Source organism: Wasmannia auropunctata, unplaced genomic scaffold (genome assembly GCF_000956235.1).
Source record: "Wasmannia auropunctata unplaced genomic scaffold, wasmannia.A_1.0 LD335996.1, whole genome shotgun sequence".
Taxonomy (NCBI): domain Eukaryota; kingdom Metazoa; phylum Arthropoda; class Insecta; order Hymenoptera; family Formicidae; genus Wasmannia; species Wasmannia auropunctata.
The window spans coordinates 3,131,811-3,153,523 of NW_012026894.1; the positions used below are offsets into that span (position 1 = coordinate 3,131,811).

Genomic DNA, 21,713 nt, shown 5'->3' on the forward strand with positions numbered 1-21,713 from the left:
GCGTCTGTATCTGTTGTGCGAAACAGCTGCGACGTAAGTGATGCACAAGCCTTTGTCAAAGATCGTCTCGTCGGCTGCATGATCATGGCTTTTGTTGTAATTTTCGTATTTAACGAAAAATCGACGATTTTTATATACTTTCCGACTCGATTACACGCGCAGTATACAAATCGATACATATTCAGTATTCAAATTTATCATTCAATTTAAATTGCAGCTTTGTAATAGCCTTGATGGTTTAAACATTTTTTTTGTCTAGCTGGTGAAGGAAAAGGATACGATTTTCACGCTCGACAAAGGTGAAAATTCCTTGTGGAAAGGGCAGGCATTGACATATAGCGAGAGCGGCTGCAGCGAGGCCCCCCGATGACGCCTCGCCTCTCTGGCGAGAGTACGCGAGGCACATCCGGAAGCGGCGGAGCGCGAGGGAGCGCGTCGTTATCGGGACGCGACGTTTTCGGAGGTTAGGGGACATGTATGTATGTACATCTTGGCGTAAAACGACCAGGGCAAGATGGCGCCCCGTCCCCAAAAGTTACCCAGCGTGCCCCGCGCGATTGATTTGCGCATGTCAGTTGCTCGCATTGCAAATGGCGGCACCTTGTTATTGTTCATGGCGTTTTATGACTTGTCTCTTTATATTAGCGATTATGTCGAGTTTTTTCGCGATCCCTGCCGCGCGCTGTGTGCCGAGAGTGAAGTAGGGCCCGCGCCGTGTGTTTTAGGTTAAGACCAGTGCCCGGGCGGTGTGCCTCCGTGCTGCACGGACGCGTGAAATCCCGGACAGTGTCGGAAAGAAATGGGGTAACGTTGAAATTTTCCTGTGTTCATACGGTATCAAATACGGCGCTGCGCGACGACGGGAGTGAGGCCCGCTGGCCGTGCCGCGGCCGTCGGCGGGCGCGGATAACGCGACCGATATGCCCGCGGCGTGTCGTCCGCCGCGGGGATGACGTCCACGTCGTCGGACGCGGGGGGGCCCAGGAAATAAAAAATAATTCCCCGACTTTTGACGGGCTATCTTGAGCATGCTTGAGCCCACTTCACGTACACCTCCCCCGACGGACAAAATGGTGGCCCCCCGATGTCCCGACGGTCTGGATGCCGTATTTCGCCGAAAATCATTACGGCGCGCGTCGGGACGCGCGTCCCGCGCCGCGTAACCGCCGATCCCCGTAGACGCGCCCGTCTGCGTTTCGCGCCCAGCCGAAAAAATTGCGCTCTATAACCTATTTCCCGATGCTGGTGCGCGCACGGTGCCCCCGCGGCCGCTCGTGCACCAGGGGATTTTAATTGCCGTATACGCACACGTATACAGCCCCGGGAGGACGGGGGCACGGTCCGGGGGCACGTCCCCGCGGCCGCGTAACGCGCGCCCGCGCGGCCCGCCGCGCCGCGCGGACGGGCCCCGCCGACGCGGGCCGCACCGTCGACCCTCCCCCGCGGCGGTCGCCCGTGCCTCCCGGAAATCAAGCACGAATTATAACCTAGTAACGCCTAGCGGGCCTCACTTTTTGTTTATGCGCCTACCTACGTTGTACGTGTGTGTGTGTATGTATGCATGTATATGTGTGTGTATGTGTATGTGTGTGCGCGCGCGTGTACGTGCGTGTACGTGCGTCCGTGTGTGTTTTTGTCATTTTCTCGCCGTTCTCGCGCGAGATCAGGCCTCCCTATCGATTGTATGGCGAATAATACGGCTTTTCCCGACGATCGACGGTATTCTCTTTCTCTCTCGCCTCTCATTGTCATTCGATTAATTATCTCCGCACGATACATAATCTCCGTATGAAAACTTTTTTTGTTTTTTTTTTCGCACTCGGTTCCTCCGCGAAATCCGTAGGACTGCAAATCAATCCAACGCGAAATACCATTAATTACGCTTTTAAAAATGATTTATGATATACGTATATATATATCTATATGTGTGTATGTGTGTATATGTATGTGTGTACGTGTATGTGTGTGCGAATTATGTATACATACGGGCCAGCATATGATGTGCCAAGGAATAGTTTTTTTTTATCTTGTCATATCTGTCCGAGTACTGACCAAAAAAAATAAGGTTAGAACTTTTGCATTGTTTTTACTTTATCGTTTTTTGGCCATTTGACGCGTATATATATGTATCTAATTAGAATTTTTTATTTTTATAGAGTATCTTCGAGGTACAAGTATGCTTGCTCCCGCCCTCTCTCTCTCTCTGTGTGTGTGTGTGTGTGTGTGTGTGTGTGTGTGTGTGTGTGTGTGTTTTAATTTATTATAAAAATATATAATATATTAAAACACACTAAGAAAACTTTCACATCTAATGTGCATACACGTGACGTAGGTGGTGTTGTTTAATAGTATTAATTTATTTACAATGGTGTTAAGTAACAATACAATGTAATAATGTTTGCTACCTATGGTCTAATTATTCCAATCTCTAATTTGTTCGACAGTAAACAAGATTAGTAGTACTGGTGTGATTTGGGGCTGTCGGTGTACAACTGACACACGACATCTCGTCATCACACACACATATTGGAGCAATACCCTGAGGCGTTTCTACACTCTCTGGGTAGTTATGTGATTTGTGGTTGGTACGTATTTTATTATTGTGTAAACATTATCTGTGATTTCTGTAATTATACTTCTTTGTATTACATCAAGCGAATATGAGATTATTGTGATTAAATTGATTATTGATTATTATTTGATGTACATGTATAAAGTATTAGTATGTGTATACATAACATTAGAATTTATACAAATTTATTTTTTAGAAGTCATTTTGGAAAGAAATTAATTAAAAATTACACACTTTTGTTTTTTAATAAGGAAAACAAAACGAACATTTCTTAAACTTTAATTTAATACTGATTTTCTTTTTTAACTCTTCTTCTTTTTGAACTTTCTTTTTTATATTTTTTAACTTTTAAGATTAAATTTTTATATTATTACTGTTGTGTTTATCATAATTATAACATACATTTAAAATTTAATGAAAAATGTAAAAAAAACAATTATTTCATGTCCATCATACTACATTATCATAAAGACAACTTTATTTTTTGTCTGGTATTATTATTAAGCAACGTCATTGAATATTACAGTCATGGCGGCAGATAGTGATGGTGATCTGATAGAGACGGTGGTAACCTGTGAGGGTGACCTTGGAGATCCAGAGTTTCCCCGAAAGTTTGAAATCATTGTTGACCATCTCAATACTTTGCTTTGCAAAGGTAAAACGGATTCAATTACCCATTATAATCTTATTATTTGTTATGTAAATATATAATAATTATTTATAAACGATATACAATTTACAGAAAAAGGAGATGGTCTGAGGGTAAATAAAATAGAACCATGGAATTCAGTCAGAGTAACATTCTCGATACCCAGAGAAGCTGCTCTGCGGCTTCGAGAGTTAGCAGCTCAGGGTTCTCCAACACTTACACAACTTGGCATACTCTCAGTACAAGTCGAAGGAGATCAGGTAATTTATAAATATCCGATTGTGGATTTTTACAGATTTATTTACATATCGTTACAAGCTCTTGATAATTTTTTTTTATGAATTTCTATATAAAATAAAGAATGATTGATCAAGTGATACATTGTTATACATTTTTCGCAGGTAATATCTTTAAGGATAGCCAGTCGCTTCGGTGGAGATGCGCAAGAAATTGTCCTGCATTCTGGAAGTACGCAAGATGGCGGAGCAAAATCACAAGGAGATGCTACTAGTAATACAGCTGCTGCTGACAGTAATCCGTCGACGGCTTTGCCTGGTCCCAGTAATGCCACCAGTATTTCGTCGACGCTACATAATGTTGCTCAGATAATAGCAGCTGGTAAGTTTTTATGGATCACAAAAGAAATTTATTTAAAAAAAGTGGAACCTATGCAGCGAATTGAGTTACGTATTATATGAATTTCTCACTGTTTCAGGAACATCATCAGAGAAAGCTCCTCAGTTTCGTTCTCCGAATGTAGTCGCGCCCACAGACTGTGATCCTATTCCACCGTTTCTCACGAAATCGGCACAGTCCACATCAGCGGGCAATGCTGGCGTTTCCGGAAGCCAGCAAGTAATTAATCCCAGTGCATCGCCCAGGAACAACTACAACGGTCTCTTCCCATTTGCCAGTATGACGCACGCTGCCCAAGCAATACACAGCCGCGAATCGCAGTCCACATCCATCAAGAATACAATGCAGTTCAAGCACCATGCACAACCTCCACCCCCGTATCCATCTCAAGAAAATTTGGCGACAGTTACGGCGACACTGACGACCGGTCACACGACAACGCAGCCGGTCGTTACTGTTGGACAATTAACGAATCAGTACAAACCCACGACGATTGCTACAACATCTAGTCTGTCACCAAACAACAGTACCAATTTGGCAGGGAGTTCGAACGGCAGCGGAAATCAGGTCGCTCTATCCAGTCCATTGCTCGTGAATCTTTTGCAAAACGACGGCTCGCACGCGAATAACGTTATACCTGGTCAGAAGATGTTACCGCCGGCTGTTATCGACAATTCCGGACTCACCAATCGCATGAGACCCACCAAGAAACCTACGGTTAGGAGGAAAGATCTCCCGTCGCCGAGCGAATCGCCACCGAACTTGGACACCTTGAGAAGCGAAGACTTGATCGGAGGAACGACGCCGACGACGCCGGCTATTGCCGACTTGCCTCAGACTTCTACATCGTCGGCGTTTGCGACTGTCAACGTTAATCAACCGTCGACGCTTCCGCCGCAGCAACACACCGCGGTCAACGTGATTGGTGCTGGTACTGGGCAAAATATGTTGCCGCCGCAAGCGGTGCATCAAATGGTGGCTGGTGGGCAGATGCAGCAACAGCAGCAGCAAGCGACAGTTTTACACAATCAAGTACAAACGCAGCAAAAGTTTCCCATTAGGCAAGAATTGGCTCACAGAACTTCACAGGTCCAACTTCAAAATCAGCTTGCCGCCAGGCATCCGGTGAACGGACAGCAGATCAGAACACCATTGCAACGGCAGTTGTTGATTCAACAACAACAACAACAACAGCAGCACCAGCAGCAGCAGCAGCAGCTTGCGCAGCCGCAACAACAAATTGTCCCGCAAGTCTCTGGAGCGGCGCAACCGACTCTGCTCCAGCAGCAGCAGAATACGAACGCACCGTTGCATCAGTCGATATTGCAGCAACAGCAACTTCAACAACAATTGATACAATATTCGACGGTAGGCTTAAATGTCCCGCAACAACGGCTAGGTTACTTAAACAGTCAACGTCAACAAACGCCGCCGCCTTATCCGAGGCAACCGGTATCGCAACAAACGCATTTAAGTCAGCAGAATCAGGCTCTCAACGTACAGCAGCAGCTGCATCACAATCAGGTGAAGAACATCAACACGGATACCAGCGCGACTACTGATTTTCATTACGGGCAGAGCCAGAATATCCTTAGTAGAAATTATCAGTCTCCTGCAACGAGCAATGCTAATGGGACCACGTGGAACGCACAAAGCAATTCTATTCCACAAGGTGCTCAAGTCAACACCACACGTCTGTCAGTCTCGAATCAGGTTTCAGGTGCCTTTCCTCAATGTGGCTCTCGTATAAATAATTCTACTACTAGCATTGCTCCGTCTGTCAACAAGACGGAGGCTTCCGAGTCTCCGAAACCGGAAGAGGAAGCCCCGGAGCCGGAACCGGAGCCAGAGTACACCTCGACCGGGAAGATACGACAGTTTCTGATCAATCCTCTGACAGGACACTTAGAGCCAATGCCCAGTGAAAGTTCAGATTCAGAGCCAGAGAGTGCAGTGGATAATCAGGACGATTTCTTCTCCTTTCCGTCTCCGTCGAACGACAGATCCAACTCCATATTCTCCGACGACGACGCGGACAGCAATTTTTCAAGGAGAAACGACACGACGACGAACACGGATCAGTCCGATTCCGAGACGACGGCCAAGTCTACCGCCAGTGAAGGAAGCTTGAAGCACAGTAGAATAAAATCCAGTAGGGAGACCGCGCATAGCCCGATGCCGGGAGAGAAAATCAAACTGCGATTGAAATTGGAAAAATCCGAGCCGGTTACACCGGCTTACAAGGTTGACGTTTCATTCGTGAATACGCCGCCCATGCGGAAAGCCGATAAGTCCGTGAATAAAATGTTTGCCGGTGGTGTCCCGAGTACGGGGACCGGTGACGAACCGCTGCGAGTGCCTCCGTTACACATTTCTTTAAGAGGACGTAACGCTTCAGTAGTACAAAGAGAAAAAGTTAAGAAGTCTCTCAAGGAGAGTGAGGGTGATGCAATTAAGAGAAGGGGTAAATTGAAGAAGATGAAGGAATGCATCGATGGGAACAAGTTGCTGCAGAAGAAGTCGTTGAACATGATTATCGGCACCTCGTCTGCATCGAAATTACCTTTGTCTACTTCCACAATAAACAATGCCATTTGTAAAGTCGGCAATAACATATTGCAAACCACTGCAGCCAAATCCAATGCCTTAAAACAAGAACTACCGGTGGACGCTGTACGATTACAAACTGGCACCGCTACTAAGCCAAGCTCGAGTAAAAACAGCGACATGGACGATATACCGCTTAATAGTAGAATACCGTCTCCTTCGAAGCATAAATCTACGATCGCGAATCAATCTTTAAATACTCCACAAGCTTTAACGAAGACTCAAGTGGATCTCGATGCACAGAACCATATGCAAGAACATAAAATAGGAGGAGGTAAGACATTCTATTCAATACGCTACACATACGCAAATGTCGTTTGTTTGCTAATTCATGTATTTATGAATAATAATTTATGTTACAGGCAAAACGAAGAGAAGGGATTCTAAGAAAAAATCGGAATCCGGAGATGGTTTACATCGGGAACAAAATCTGCTGTCGGGAGGTCGAATTTTAGATAATCAAGCGAAATGGAGAAAGCTCGGTTACAAGGGCGATATAACTCATACAATAAGGAAACCGGATTCACTTTTAACCGGAAGTGACTTTAGTACAATCAAGAAAGTCGGTGAAATGCGAAGAACGAGCGATAGCGACATCAGTAAATCGGCCATCGAGAAGAGTAATTCATTGAGCAGCGTTGCTCCGAAATTAACGGAGCTTAATGGCGTGAAGAAAGATTTAATAACCCAAGACAAGAGGAGGCGGTTAAGCTTGATGGATGAAAAAGATCTGCATTTAGGAGGTGAACGTTAATTTTTAATTTCATTATATACGAATATCTGTTGCAAATCATTATATATTGTTTATATTTCCACTCGCAAAGCTTACATTCCAAATAATTGATTTTTATATGTTACAGAATCTCCAAATACAGAAGTTACACATTTTAACAGTCAGAAGGCAGCTCCTGAGAGTTCTGCAAACACGGTACCAAGTATAAAGGCAAACGCCAGTCTGTCCTTCGAGAGTGATTCTGGATTAAAATCGACAAATTCGTCGGTACAACAGGGCGACACCAGAAATCCATCAAACAATCCTGAGACCAAGATACCTGTGCACATAGAGACTACGACGAAGAATTCTCAGCCATCCGTGGCTAGGATGCTCTCTGTCAAGAGTAAATCCGACATGGAGAATTACATCGCCACTGTTAAAAGTCAGAACATGGGTCAGAAGCTGAAAAATCACATGATCATCAAGAGTGAGGCGAATTCCGTCATAAACAGGCACAACAAGACAGTCGAGCAGTTGAGCTTCAGTCACAAGAAGACAATTCAAAACCATGTTGCGAAACAGGTCGACAAATCAGTGGTGGAGAGCAAGATGGACAGCGCGTCGCAAAGGATCAGCCTGCTGAAGACTACGCCAGGCTCGGTGATCGGCAACTCGGTAGATCAGGTCCCCAGGTCGCAGAGTATCGACGTACCTGCGAGCAAGCCGACCTTACCTATCGGCGAGATAAACGTGACCGAGGCGAAGGTCAAGCAGAAGCTGCTCGAGAACACGGCAGTACCGATCGGGATCGGCGTCGACGCGAGTATCGAGAGAGTCGGTAGCGGCGGTGGTGGCGAGGATTCCGGCATCGAGTCGATGGACGCTCTTTCGGAGAAGTCGCCGAACCAGGGGGAGTCTCCGTTGCACAGGCCTGCATCGGCGACCGAGTCGGTGACGCAGAGCAGCGCGAAGAATGTAATACAGGGGGAGCCCTCCCTGTCAACCACCAATAAGAACGTGCCTTCCTCAACTAGTAGTAGTGATATGTGTTCAAATTCCCATTCGGAACTTCTCAAGTCCAGTGGCCCACAAAGGTTAAGTCCTGTGTCCGTAACGAGTTATTTTGAGAATCAGTTGAATCGCAATATATCAAACTCCAGTGAACACGACACGAAGAGCAATGTGTCTGCCGAGAAATCGTCGACGGTTCCGAGAACTGGTGGTGGACACAGTGATTTGGTTGCTAGTTTAGACACGGCGAATAATGACAAAGGTATGCCCAGTCCCCTGGTGACGGGCACAGTGACTGTTGTGACAGCGTCTATAACCAGCAGTATAACTAGTGATAATAACTTATTGCAATGTGCACATCAGCAAGCAAAGGACTTCTCTGATAAGGACAGTTCTAGCGTTAAATTAGAGAGTACTGTTAACCAAATTGATCAGGGTAAGGCAAACTCTAAACATGAGGAGTCGAGAGCTGCGGAAAGTGTATCCGAGGACAGCACGAAAGCGGTTGTAGAAAGTAACAGTGCAATTAGACTAAGCGACGAACCTCACGGACAGAATAATAATAACATTAATAATAATAATAATAATAATAATGGTGTGCCTATAATACAAAATCACGTTGCTTATAATAAAGTTGAAACTGTAAAGCTCGATAGTGCGGTCGCGAATAATGCTAACGCGACTACAACAGATAATTCTTGCTCGAACGGTGAGAGTTGCAATTCAGAAATCAAAGTAGAATCTAAAATTAACGTAAAAGTGGATGATACCAGGCAAACCGATCGATTCGAGATCTCAAAAAGCAGTAACGTTCCACTAAACACAACGTCGGTTAAATTAGAAACGTGCACCGAACAGAACCAGAAGTATAATGTACAAAGCCATCAGCAGGTCACGCTCAAAGAGCCTTCTGTAAATCTGCAAAAGGTGACGGACGATTTGGTTAAGAAGATGGTTAACGATACGAGCGATTTGAACGCGGGTATCCAGTCACCCCTCGGCGAGGATCCGCAGCCCATCAGGATCACCCCACCCTTGTACACATACTCCAATCCCGTGGTACTGCAACGAGACGAAACTCCGAGCCCGGCGGCGCAGAATCCCGAAGTGGACTCGAGCGATGTGGAGCACCTCAAGCGTAAACGCAGGAGAAAGCAGGAGCTCGAGGGACGGCAGGACGTCATATGCATAGAGGACAGCGATGAGGGACACTTTGTGGAGAGGCTCAACTCCAACGTGGAGGAGTACGTGAAGAGGCCGCCGAAGTCGTTGCTGGAGCAGCTGCTGATCGATATCCCGAACGACAACAATGAGAAAAGATCGCTGAGAACCAGATCGCAGAAGTTGAACAGTCCGGATATCGCCAAGACTCCGAAGAGCAGCCCTCACGGTCCTAACAAATTAGAGGAACGCCGTAGCATATCGCCCTACGCGAAAGCAAGTCCAAAACTGGCAGTATCGAAACTGTCTCCTAACGCGACAATAAAAATAGGAAAACGGAAAAGGCAAGAGAGCGAGAGTTCCGTAGCATCGAGCACAGCTGACGATCCACAGCCAAGACCAGGTAAACGGAAATGCTCAGAGAATGCTGCAGAACTTATTAAAGCTTGCATGGGTGTAGAAGAGACTGGTTCTATAAAGAAACAAGTACCTGGCAAGGAAGAGCAATCAAAGAAGGGGTTCAACATATTGGCAAAGGCTAAGAAAGGTGTTTATTTCACGCTACTATTTCTCTGTGTGTAGTAGTTGAGTCCTTTTTTTTACATTTTATCTAAATATCTTTCTTTTTTATTCAATATTTTTCTATATACAGGCTGTTTAGCTATTAGCGCATCAAATATTAATGACAGATTTTTTTGATAAATTTGAAGTTGCATGAAAATTTATCTTTATGGCGAAAATTTTATGAATGACTTGTTTTTCAAAGTTCAAACTTTATAATATTTTCATATATGTGTGTGCGTATATGTGTATGTGGATTCTTCAAAAACAGACATATATATATATATTTATATATATATATTGTATGTTCTATGAACTATTGTAATGAATAATCTTTCATCAAATTTTCGCTAAGGAAATCCCGAATTCATTAAGGAATTTCTCATTATCAACTAATGCGGTAGGTGGACATCCTGTATATATTATAGACGTATTGTAGCGAATTACATGGACTGCCAAAAACAGAACTGTTTGTACGTAAACTAGAACGTGCCAAAGATTCATTGGTATCGAAAACCAATCATTATTGCGAAAGTGACAAGCTCATGGAAACAGTTGTCACAAAACGAAGTAATGTAAATTACTACAACAGCTGAAGGACTTTAAATATTTAAATATTTTTTTTTTAATACTCGACACACAGCTACCTCTCAATCTCACTCTAGCGTGCCTCTAATTCTAAATTCGCCTGTCTCTCACAGATTCGTCTGATTTACGAAATTTGGGCCAGACTTGTGTGTGTGACATAAGCGTTTTTATATTTTTAGGTCCCATTGTGGTAGAAGTAGATTCGTCTGATGACGAACCATTGATTGAGTCTGTAGGAAAAGCAAGAGTACGATTGACAGATGAAACATCCGCTGCTTCCCCAAAGCCCAAAGATCAAAAGTAAGCAACACTTGAATGAATTCTTTTAACGGTGGACGGAAAGTAAAAGAAAAAAAAGAACTAATCTCGCGAGATTTGAGAGTTCCGCTATGTAAAATAAGCCTTCCTTTTTATTACCTTTTATTAAAGTAAATTTAAGCGCAGCTGTTTCTGGCAGTCAAATTAATTTCAGTAATATATCAACTTTCAATGCCAGTAATAGAGTGCAAAGAGAGAGCCGTTTGTTAACCACCAAGCAACCGAACACGGCAACTGTGACAATGACGACGACAACGACGTCGACGACGACGATGACGGCGACGACGACAGCGACGACGACGGCGATGACGACGTCGACGGTAGCAGCAACGACAACAATAACGACGACGCCGACGTTGACGACGGTCACGACGATCACGACTGCGACCGCGACTACGGCGACCACGGCGGCGGTGGCAACGGTGGCAGCGGCAGCGGCGGCAGTTACCGGTGGGAAGGAGAGATTACGGGGCACTTCCGTATCCAGCAACGAGTCTGTGGGCGAAGTAGCGACAAGAAGGTCTGTACGGCAGAATACAGCTTCACCTCTAGCCACACCGGCGAGCAACACCAGGGGCGCATCCAAATCCACAGATGATATTAACAGAAGGAAAACTCGTAGTGGCGCTGGTACGTAGTCGCGATTTACTCTTTGGAATAGCTCACCTAAAGGGTACACGACTGCACTCTTTTTTAATCTTTAGATTTGCAATTATCAATTTATTGTCGATAAGCATGTTGTCTATTTCTTGTATTATTGTTAATGTAATATCTATTTTTCACTCAAATTTGCAGTTTCTATTCTATTTGCGCCAAACATTTTTTTATCCTTTCTTTCCCCAAGTTTCTTAGCATGCCATTGCGTCAAACATGACGAAGTTTGACATTGATTATTATATGAGAGAAATAGATGTTTTAGTCTTTGTATGTTTTGCATTCTATTTTAATTGAGAACACCTCGTACAGCGGGAAAACATTGTTTTAGTAACGGCGGAGACGGCGGAGCAAGCGAAACGGAGGCGAATATCCCGAGAAAACAAATGACCTTCGGGAAGTGACCTTGACAGTGATTAGCTACCGCTCGTCAAGGCCTATCTGTCTGATTGTAAATCCGACGTAAACGGGTATTTGATCATCGTGTGTGTGTGGCTGGATCCCACCTGGTGAAACTGTATGCGTCACGCTAGCGCACAACGTTGCTGTATATGTACCGGGAGTATCGTATTAAAGAGAAGTGTTGGATGGTGTGAAAGTGTCACGTGCTGCGAAACATTTGCCAGGCCGATATTAAAGTTAGTCATGCATAAAAGCTACTAGTAGATAGCAAAACTCCACGAGTTTTCGTTCATTCTTTCTCGTCCCTTCTTTTCGTCTTTTTTTTTCTTTTTTTTTCTTTCGTTTGTTTCTTCTAGAGCACAGATAAGGATTATATTGTTGTGCAAATTTTGAAAAGAATATTGTTTGAAAGGAGTTTGCTACATTTAGTAAACTATCCATTATTAATTGTTATATCCTTAAATGTTTAATTATCGCGCAAACGACGACAAGAACAAAAATGAAAGGCACAATCTTGCTCTATTCTACCTTCTCACCGTCCAGCGTTCTCTCGTTTATGCTGTACTCCTATAAACAGCAAAGTTTAGTTACTCAGATATGACTTGCTCAATGCATTACACTACGATCTAAGTAACTGAACTAACCCAAAACTGCCGAGTGTATGTAACTTTCTTTTACCAGTCAAATGTTTCATTCTATCGTCGAGTTCTAGAAACTTCCATTCTTCGATGTGCAATTTCAGAATTTTCTAACGTTATTAGATGTAAGAGGGAAGCTCGCTTTATAGAGATTTAAGGAAATTTAAGGAAGCCCAAATTATATATTTATGTTTCAGTCATCTTCTTTCACATAATTTCTTTCGTTCATTGTATCAGTACAAAATAATAACGGTAAAAGAAAGCCCAAATTTTTAAGGCATTAAAAAAAAAACGCGAATCCGATTGTACTGCCGTAAGTAAAACATATACCGTGGACAAATTTATTAATACTGGTGGAGCTTAGATTGCTACTCTGACGACTTTGCTGATAGACTCTGTTTAAGAAATGTCTCTGTTTGTGTATACATATTTATTTATTGTGTGTCATCTCTATTTGTTATAAAAGTTTTCTGTACATACATATAGGTAAAGTGCACATATATATTATGTATATATATCTACATATACGTATGTATGTACATACGTGTATATATATATACATAAAATAATGATATATGAATTTTTGCACGAAGTGCAAAATTAGTTTCTACCATATGCTATAAGCTCCACGCCAAGACACAAAGCAGTAACGCTTTCGTACTTATCTAGGCGAAAGATGAAAATGTTTTTGAGACGTTGGTCCGATACTTGGACAATTATACCGCTATTACATCTTACTGGGAGTAATAAATTTACATATTGATATTTAAGGACAATGATAAACGTGAAAGCTGTTTTTCACATTTGTAATTAATATTCCAAGAGATGAATGTATATTTTAATCAACAATTTAGCGATTAAGTTTCGTAATCACATTATTGTAATATTTTCGTTTTTCAGACTTAGCAAACATAGTCTTTCAGTAAGAGGTTCGTCTTAAGTTGTTAGAATATCGCAGAAGCCGGGACGTAGGACTTTTTGAAAAGGATTTATTTTATTTATGAAACGCAAATACAGTGAACGTTGGAAGACACGCATGAATATGTGAAGATGATAAGAATAGCTATTATAAGAAAACTAATTAATACAAAAAAAAATGTTAATTTGATATAGGTAATATATGAATGAATATATTTTGTAAATAATTTCTTGTAAAGATGGACAAAAAGCACTACCCGTTGTATATATAGGAACTGTTTAAATTTTTATTGAATTAGTAATAATTAAAATCGTGCAAGAAGTCGTAAGTGTCATTATTATTAATTATTATCTCGCGTTCATGTAATTAAGATACTAACTCTTCTTATACAAATTTAAAAACCACAATTGAATTATATATGTGCATACGTATATACAAATGTAAATCTATGTATGTGATTTATTATTTTCGATTATTGTTTTTGTGAACAGATAATCTAGTTTTATATTGTATAAATGTAACTTACACACAGTTGAGAATCTTTGAAAGTTCTAGCTGAGCCTGCAGTAGTCATCACATAGCACTGTTCAAATTTTTCATGAAAATGTGCATTTCTTATCCAGGCCCAATAATAGACAGCCTTTCTTTTTTGACACGACAAATCAAATTTAGAATGTCATTTAGAAAATAATATTGCGTGGGACCATAAGTTCGAGTTTTTTTAACAAAATTCACACGCAAAATGTTGTAAAGCATATAATAATTATTTATCTTAACTATTTTCCTACAAATACCCTTAAATTTTCTGTTACATGTGTGTTAAACGCTCTATAGACAGTGTCCCTCTGTGACACATCAATACGGATAAATATGTTCTACTTATAGGGTATTTGTCTGCAATTGTAATTATGAATTATACCAATGTGTATGCACTGTCAAAAATTACGTATTAAAATGTGATTATAATATTGTGTCTGAGAGCATAGATAATTTTGTATAAATCTCCAATTTCTCGTCACAGACCAAACATTTGTTATATAAAAGAAAGATCGTCGTAATAATTGTTACAGGCATAGAATGTACAAAATACGATAAGTGCAGTGCTCAACTACATAGTGTGTGCATCAAAAATTTTCCACTACATTTCCCAAAGGCTCGATGGCTACCAGGCGACACTTCTTTAATAAAAATGCTTTTCTCATACTAAGATTAAATACTGAATTTAATAATATTCAAAATAGGAAAGAATTTCACCGATCTATACCCAAAAAAAAATTAAGAGAGACAGAGACTGCTTCTTGGGTTGTAGCTTCGTTGAATTTGTTCCTATTTTCAATATCGATTTAAATTATTTAGTTAAAATATTGCTTGTTTATTAGAATTTATTTCTATTATAGAGACAAGAAACACCCACACGTACACATACACACGTACCGGGTCACATATTGTATATAATAGCATGCTTATTTTACTTGGATGGGAAATTACGCAACCTGATTGTACATAAAAATATGAAGAAATGGGTACAGGACTTGATTTCATTCGTATCCTGTAATGCAAATAGGAGTGTAATATATAATAATTTAATTGCAGAATATACAGGAATAATTGAAGGATTGTAATTTCGATGTAAAAATATATTCTCTTTCGCATTAGATAGATAGGCTAGGCATTATTATGTTACAATTTTATCATTGAATATTACATTTATATGATTGTATAGATTATAAAGAAAAAGTAAGCTCTTTGTGTAAATACGGATATATCTTAAGTATAAGCGGACATTTAGCGTGCTCGCATAATTAAGGAGCTTCTAAAGTATCTCTGCCGTATATAATCACGTGCGTGCAATGTGAAGGGGGAGCGGTCAAATAATGCGCCAAAGATCAGATGCCGAGTTAACGATGTGAGGTGACTGTCGGGCATAGCCATCAGTAATTTGGAGAAGCGGATGTACGTGTGACAAGCTCAATAAATAATTGGTGTTGATACTTTGTGGTTCGTATAACGATGTAGTTTACGTGCTACCATCTACACGCAATCTGCAATAATTAATGCCGAATAAAATGATCTTTCACGTTTGTTTATATATATATATATACACACATATATAAATATTATATAATATGTATTATATATTATATAATATATATATATATACAATATATAGTTTATATATATGTATAAATATAATTGCATGCTTCAAGCGAGCTCCTTAATTTTGTAGGCAAATCCGCAAAAAAATATGTATATGGATGTGCGTTTTAAGATCACCAGATTGGGGATTGTGGTTTGATGACTTTAAAACCTGCTATATGCAAAACATTTGTATTTTTAGTATTTGGTTATACGATATATAAATAGCAGTAAAGAGGAAGTAAACGATTGATAATAATCCAAGTGGATAAATCGATATATATATATAAATATATAATAAAGATATATATATATATATATATATATATATGAAATAAAGAATTAGATACCATATATTATATTTGTAGAAACGATTGAGCACGTGAGAGATATCGCGCTATGATTATATGGAGAAAATATTACAATTATATTATTACCTATTATTACACAAAGTGAATACACGATATAGTAATTTGCTAATTGTATCTTTTAATAATTATTGTAGACACATTGATGAAAAAGGTTTTTTTCTTGTTATTAATTATTAATTACCATAGACTTATAAGACAATGAAAAATGTGTTATAAAAAAAATGCGTTTGCTTGTTTTATATTGTATTCTACCCATTTTCATCGAGCGATTCTGTTAGAACGTAGCGTTCGCTAGCATTCTAACTGTTAAATATTATTTAACGTGAGCAAATAATTTAGATATGTAATTTTTTATATTTTTATTAATTTAATTTTTATATTTTTTATTTTACTTTCAAGTGTAATCGCACATCACAGCAACTTGTTTACCCAGCGTTTATTTAATCAATATTTCAAAGAGATTTATTCGAAAACAAACATGCCGCATAAAAATTACAGACACATCACAATTCATCTGTATTATCTCTTGCATTATTTGTTGCTAGAATTATTAATCGGTACAATGTACAAAAATTTCATCTTTCTCGCGTGAGATATTTTATTTTAAATTATAATTTATACATTTGTTATGTATGCAACGTGTAATGTATGTGAAAAACACGAAGATCTCATTTTCACGCTTTACATGAAAATTGCGTTTGAGACATTGTAATTTTTTAGTTCGATTCTTTTTATTCGCATGCGGAGCAATTCTGTTCTAATCGTGTGTTTATATCCGTGTCAGCTGTTTCTCTTGGACGATGACGTCTGATCGAGCATGAAAAATTGAAAAATGATGAAAAAAGACGCGTTGATAAGATTTTTGCGTCTATCATTTTTTACAACAGTCGAAAAACGTGCTGTATAAGCGGAAAGTTTTTGCGAATAAAAAGTTCTCTGTCACAAGTATCACGGGAATTATTCACGCGGAAGACCGACATACGGACCTGTTGACCTTTCAGATCAGATGTTATCGAGAATCGATGAATTCAGCCTCTATTTTGCAATTCTATTAACGAAAATAATTAATTTGCATAATGTATTGTTTTATAAAGTTTAGACGCTGAAAATATATTCTAGCAACGACTACGTTCAATAAAAAAAAAAAAAGAAAAAAATTTACAAAAGTAATTTTTATATATAATTTGCTACGTAATTACTACATATAATTATTTTCTCAACTGTTATATAATATTATAAAATTCGTTCATATATTCTAACGTTCGGCTAAGCGAACAATCTTTATTTTCCATAGTGGTATGAAGCACAGAAGTAACATAAAATAGCTGGGCAGGGCAGGGCGCCGCGGAGTTGCGGAGCAAGTTTTTGAGCGAGAGAGAGAGAGAGATAAAGTTGAACGGAAAGTGCCCACGGCTTTATGGTTTCTACATACAGCTCATGCAGGCTGCGTGTGCCAAGAGACGACGCGATAACCAATCAGACTTATCGCGAGAGCGAAAGATTTGTCCGCTCCGTTTAATCCTTTTGTCCACAATGTCGCTAAAAATCGCTCCGAAATGTCTCGAGATAGAGAGAATTAATGGGTTAAATTGTTCAGATGCGATTGGTCAATTCACTTCCTGTCCGAGATCTGGGATTGATTTCTAGCGTCCGGTGGACACGAAAGCGACGTCGCCACACAAACACACACACACCACACAGCAGTAACAGCACAGCAGCAGCAGCTACTACAGCTCGCTCTACCGCGCACGCTTCGAACTTTTTTAATGCTCCACCTGATCCACATCTCGTTTTGGCTGCTTTTGGTTATCACCGATCCACGTGCGAGCCACGCGGCGAGAGAGAACGGATTAATTTCGTAAATATATATTTCTGTAGAGTGAAAAAGGAGCCACGCACGAGAAATGAGTGCCGCGGATCAACGTCAGTCTCGGCAGGAGATTGAAACGACGCAATCGTCCAAGAAACGTCAAGTCGACGACGATCGCATGGAGGTACCTACTTTGTTAAAAGACAAGTAATGTTATTCTGAATTTGAGTTATTCTGAAGGCAACTTTGATCGAAGAATAACTGTACTTCGTAAAAGATAACCTTTTACGAAAATCGCATCTTTCGTACGATTTATTTTTGTCATTAATTACATTCTGAGAAAAATGTTTTTTTTTTTTTCTTTAGGTAGAGACGATTAATGGGATAGAGGGAAAGGTAAAGAAGCAGCAGCCGGCTAAAAAGAGGGCCAAGAACGTACAAGGTGGAGAACAAAGAAAGGTAATGTGATATTAACGACAAAATATAACATAGATAAAAGTAAATCCATAAAACAATTTTATGATTTTTTTGTGATTTTTATAAAAGGATTTCATTGATGAAACAGTTATACTTTCATCCAAATTACCTTTAAATATAATGAAAAAATTGATAAATTAAACTTGATTTTAAACAAATTAATTTTATTGTAGATATCGGTACCAGCGCACAGATACTCGCCTTTGAAGGAAAACTGGTTAAAGATATTTACACCCGTCACCGAGCATCTCAAGCTTCAAATACGTTTCAACCTGAAGACCAGGAATGTGGAAATTAGAACGGCGCCAGAGACCCCGGACATTTCGTATCTCCAAAGAGCGGCGGACTTCGTGAAAGCGTTCATCTGCGGATTCGAGGTGGAGGACGCTTTAGCCTTGTTACGTCTGGACGACCTCTTTGTGGAATCCTTCGAGATACAGGATGTCAGGCAACAAATAAAAGGCGATCACCGGTCCAGGGCGATTGGAAGGTTAGCGGGCAAGGGTGGAAGAACGAAGTTTACCATCGAGAACGTAACGAAGACCAGGATTGTGCTAGCCGATACCAAGATACACATACTCGGTTCATTCCAGAACATACAATTAGCTCGTAGGGCAATATGCAATTTAATCTTGGGCAGTCCTCCTTCCAAGGTTTATGGACAATTAAGAAACATAGCTAGCAAGATTTCGGAACAGTTCTAATATCTATTTATTTGTATCATATACATATGTAAATATACATCTTTTTATTAATAACTATAAAATTGTATTTGGTATATTATACATATATATATACAATTATATTTAGTATTGATTAGAATTATATTTGTTTTACATGATATTTTGCATCATGATACAAAATTAAATTTACAATAAATAATAAGGTAATATTACTTCTCTTTCATTCTCTCGTCAAAAATTGCAGATTCACAAGAGTATTTGATATTTATATTTACGTGGTACTTTATTGAGAACTAATCTACCGTCGTAACTGAGAGACGCGAATGTCCAGGGATCGGCAGACGACCACTCCACCGCGTACACACTGTCTTCGTGCTCCTCGTATCTTCCTACCAGACCGTCTTCTAATCTGGAATAAAACATGAAATTTTGTATTTTATGTGTAAATTGGTTAAGAACGTCATCTTGATAATATATTCATTTACTTCTTTTTCCCGCAAGATTCTTCGCCCTGCGAAGGCTCGTCCGACACCATATGTCCGAATGGTTCGGACGATATGGACGCGATACTGCACAATATCACTCTGGAGTCACTGCTGGACGTTAAAACTAGCTGATCGTGGAAACGGTTGATTCTTATGTTCCACACCCAGTGTGAGTGCTCCATACGCGACAGCACCGGTTCCGTCGGTAGTCGGATATCCCAGAATTTCATGTATCCGTCGTCACCGCAGGTAGACAGAAAGTATTGACGATTTGCATTGAAGTCTAAATCCCTGCGAAATGAATTACACGGTGAAGTAGGAGCAGTAAGTTCAACTCTATCAGAGAATCAATCTCTACGTTATTATTACCTGATGATTTGTGAATGTGCAGATAAAATGGACCAAGCGGCATTGGCTGGACTTCTAAAGTCCCATCCACGAACATTGTTATCGTTCAAGGTTACAAACTGATTAGCACCATTGTGAGGATTCCATTTCCCGTTCGTAAATCGTGGCTGACCCTTGCCTGCTAAAGTACCCGATACCATAACCTGAATGTATAGAAGAGTTAAGAGGACAGTTTTAAAAATAACAGAGATAAAATCGAGTATAAGATTGGCAGGATAATCTTGATTGATTGATCTTGTACAAAAGAAGAGCTAAGTACCTGTGGTCCTTCAGTCAGATCCCATAAAACAAAGTTATTATCTACTACTGACACAGCCTTCTTGCTGTCCATAGGGTGATAAGCAATAGTTTTAAGATCAGTGCCATATGGAGTTGTGTCAATATCGGCTAACTTATCGAGTTGCAGAATGTCGTTAGTGTACTCCTTTATCTCAGGGAATCTCCAGATAGCTCCTTTCATCTGGCAAATGCCTTCCTCTAGAAAAAAAGTTAAGATTCTCTGAACCAGAAAAAAAATCGAATATAATTATATTTTATGTCACAAAATATAATTATTAATAAAAATTCACAATTCACTGATTTCAGTTTGAATGATAAAGCGACGATAGTTTAGGAAATTGAATATACAATGGCTTGTTTACCACTCAAACTATTGTAACATGTAATGAATACATCAGGTTCAGTTGGAGAAGCCTGCAAGGACCAAATTTCTCCGACTGGGTGCTGGAACACTTGCGTCTTCAAATTTCCCGTTTCCTCGTTAAGCTCCACTAAGTGAACCTGATTGTTGCTGAATTTTAAAGACTGCGTCCCTACCAGGAATCTTACGATATCTGTCTCGGCCGTTTGAGCCGACAGTGCTCTAGTCTAAACATAAAACAGCATTATGTGTCTAATTTCTTTCATAATTTATTAAAATTTCTACAGTAATGGGAAATATTAAAATAGCAAATAGTAGACAATGCCACTTGGCGACAGCATGAAATAATATAAAATAGAAAGGTACATAGTTCATTTAAAATTCATAATGAATAAATTCGTACTTGGAATTCGAGTCCATATATGACGGGACTGTCACTTTCCATTTTTTGATATTGTGTTTCACCATACAAAATGCAATGTTTATTACAGCTGATCGTTAGAAAATTCGACTTTTCGGACAGATGTGAAGCAGACCTTAGCAGTCTGTCAAAAGCACGTGGTAAACAATCTTAATAGCAGTGAAGACAGCTAGATAAGAATTTAAACTTCATTTCGGATTTCCACCAACGTGTAACCTCGAGATTATCATTTCAATGTCGAGAAGAGTAATCCTCTACATCACAGGCATCCGCATCCAGTCGCAGTTCTATAATAACGGGTATAATTATAAGACATTTACGAGTAATTAAAAGTCTACTTTCAATAAAGAGATACAAACGTCAAGGACACTGCGATATGTCGTAAAGTTGACATCGATGTAATGCCGCGTTCACCCAGCCACGTCCAAATGATTAGAGGCATGGTGAAAGTGTGAAACATTGCGCATAATTGCAGAGCAGAGTGGGGGCAGCCAATCAAAATTGGTCACAAATGCTAGCGCGAAATTTAAAATGTTGAGTGCCATGTATACCGTTGACGATACATGAAGAGAAATTTTTAAAATTAGCTTTCGTAAAGTGCCATAACAATAAAGCATTTGAATAATATGAATTGTACGTGGTACATAGAAAGAGGCAGTTTTTAAGCTTTACAAAAAATAAATATCAAATTATATAAATACATATATATAATTATTTAAGAAAAGCTCATTTAATATCTTTCTGGAAACAAAATTTTAATAAATATTTAATAAAAAAATTAAATTAATAAAAATTTATTTATATTATTTACTTTACCTTTTAAATTTATTTATTTTAATAAATTAAATTTT

At 39.7% G+C, this 21,713-nt stretch overlaps 3 protein-coding genes across 6 annotated transcripts; 2 read left to right on the top strand and 1 right to left on the bottom strand.

The window, feature by feature from the left end:
• Positions 1 to 579: 579 nt before the first annotated feature.
• Positions 580 to 12,756, top strand: LOC105453719 (putative mediator of RNA polymerase II transcription subunit 26). Of its 4 annotated transcripts, none has more exons than XM_011695900.1 (11): positions 580 to 804; positions 2,445 to 2,585; positions 3,099 to 3,227; positions 3,315 to 3,481; positions 3,623 to 3,839; positions 3,937 to 6,738; positions 6,827 to 7,207; positions 7,325 to 9,898; positions 10,680 to 10,800; positions 10,973 to 11,448; positions 11,804 to 12,756. In XM_011695900.1, exons 3-11 carry the CDS (start codon positions 3,101 to 3,103, stop codon positions 11,860 to 11,862), a joined length of 6,924 nt encoding a protein of 2,307 aa, XP_011694202.1. In that variant the 5' UTR covers positions 580 to 804; positions 2,445 to 2,585; positions 3,099 to 3,100; the 3' UTR covers positions 11,863 to 12,756. The 4 variants fall into 4 exon arrangements, with proteins under 4 accessions (XP_011694202.1, XP_011694201.1, XP_011694204.1 ...); XM_011695899.1 differs by having other exon boundaries at positions 10,997 to 11,448; positions 11,785 to 12,756; XM_011695902.1 differs by having other exon boundaries at positions 10,997 to 11,448.
• A 4,538-nt stretch (positions 12,757 to 17,294) lies between these two features.
• On the top strand, positions 17,295 to 18,986 carry LOC105453721 (RNA-binding protein pno1). Its single transcript, XM_011695903.1, has 3 exons — positions 17,295 to 17,932; positions 18,115 to 18,207; positions 18,399 to 18,986. Exons 1-3 carry the CDS (start codon positions 17,843 to 17,845, stop codon positions 18,927 to 18,929), a joined length of 714 nt encoding a protein of 237 aa, XP_011694205.1. The 5' UTR covers positions 17,295 to 17,842; the 3' UTR covers positions 18,930 to 18,986.
• A 47-nt stretch (positions 18,987 to 19,033) lies between these two features.
• Positions 19,034 to 21,307, bottom strand: LOC105453722 (protein TSSC1-like). Its single transcript, XM_011695905.1, has 7 exons — positions 21,222 to 21,307; positions 20,845 to 21,149; positions 20,443 to 20,668; positions 20,061 to 20,278; positions 19,763 to 19,944; positions 19,394 to 19,684; positions 19,034 to 19,317 (listed from the first exon to the last, which is right to left on the bottom strand). Exons 2-7 carry the CDS (start codon positions 20,884 to 20,886, stop codon positions 19,155 to 19,157), a joined length of 1,122 nt encoding a protein of 373 aa, XP_011694207.1. The 5' UTR covers positions 20,887 to 21,149; positions 21,222 to 21,307; the 3' UTR covers positions 19,034 to 19,154.
• Positions 21,308 to 21,713: the final 406 nt, after the last annotated feature.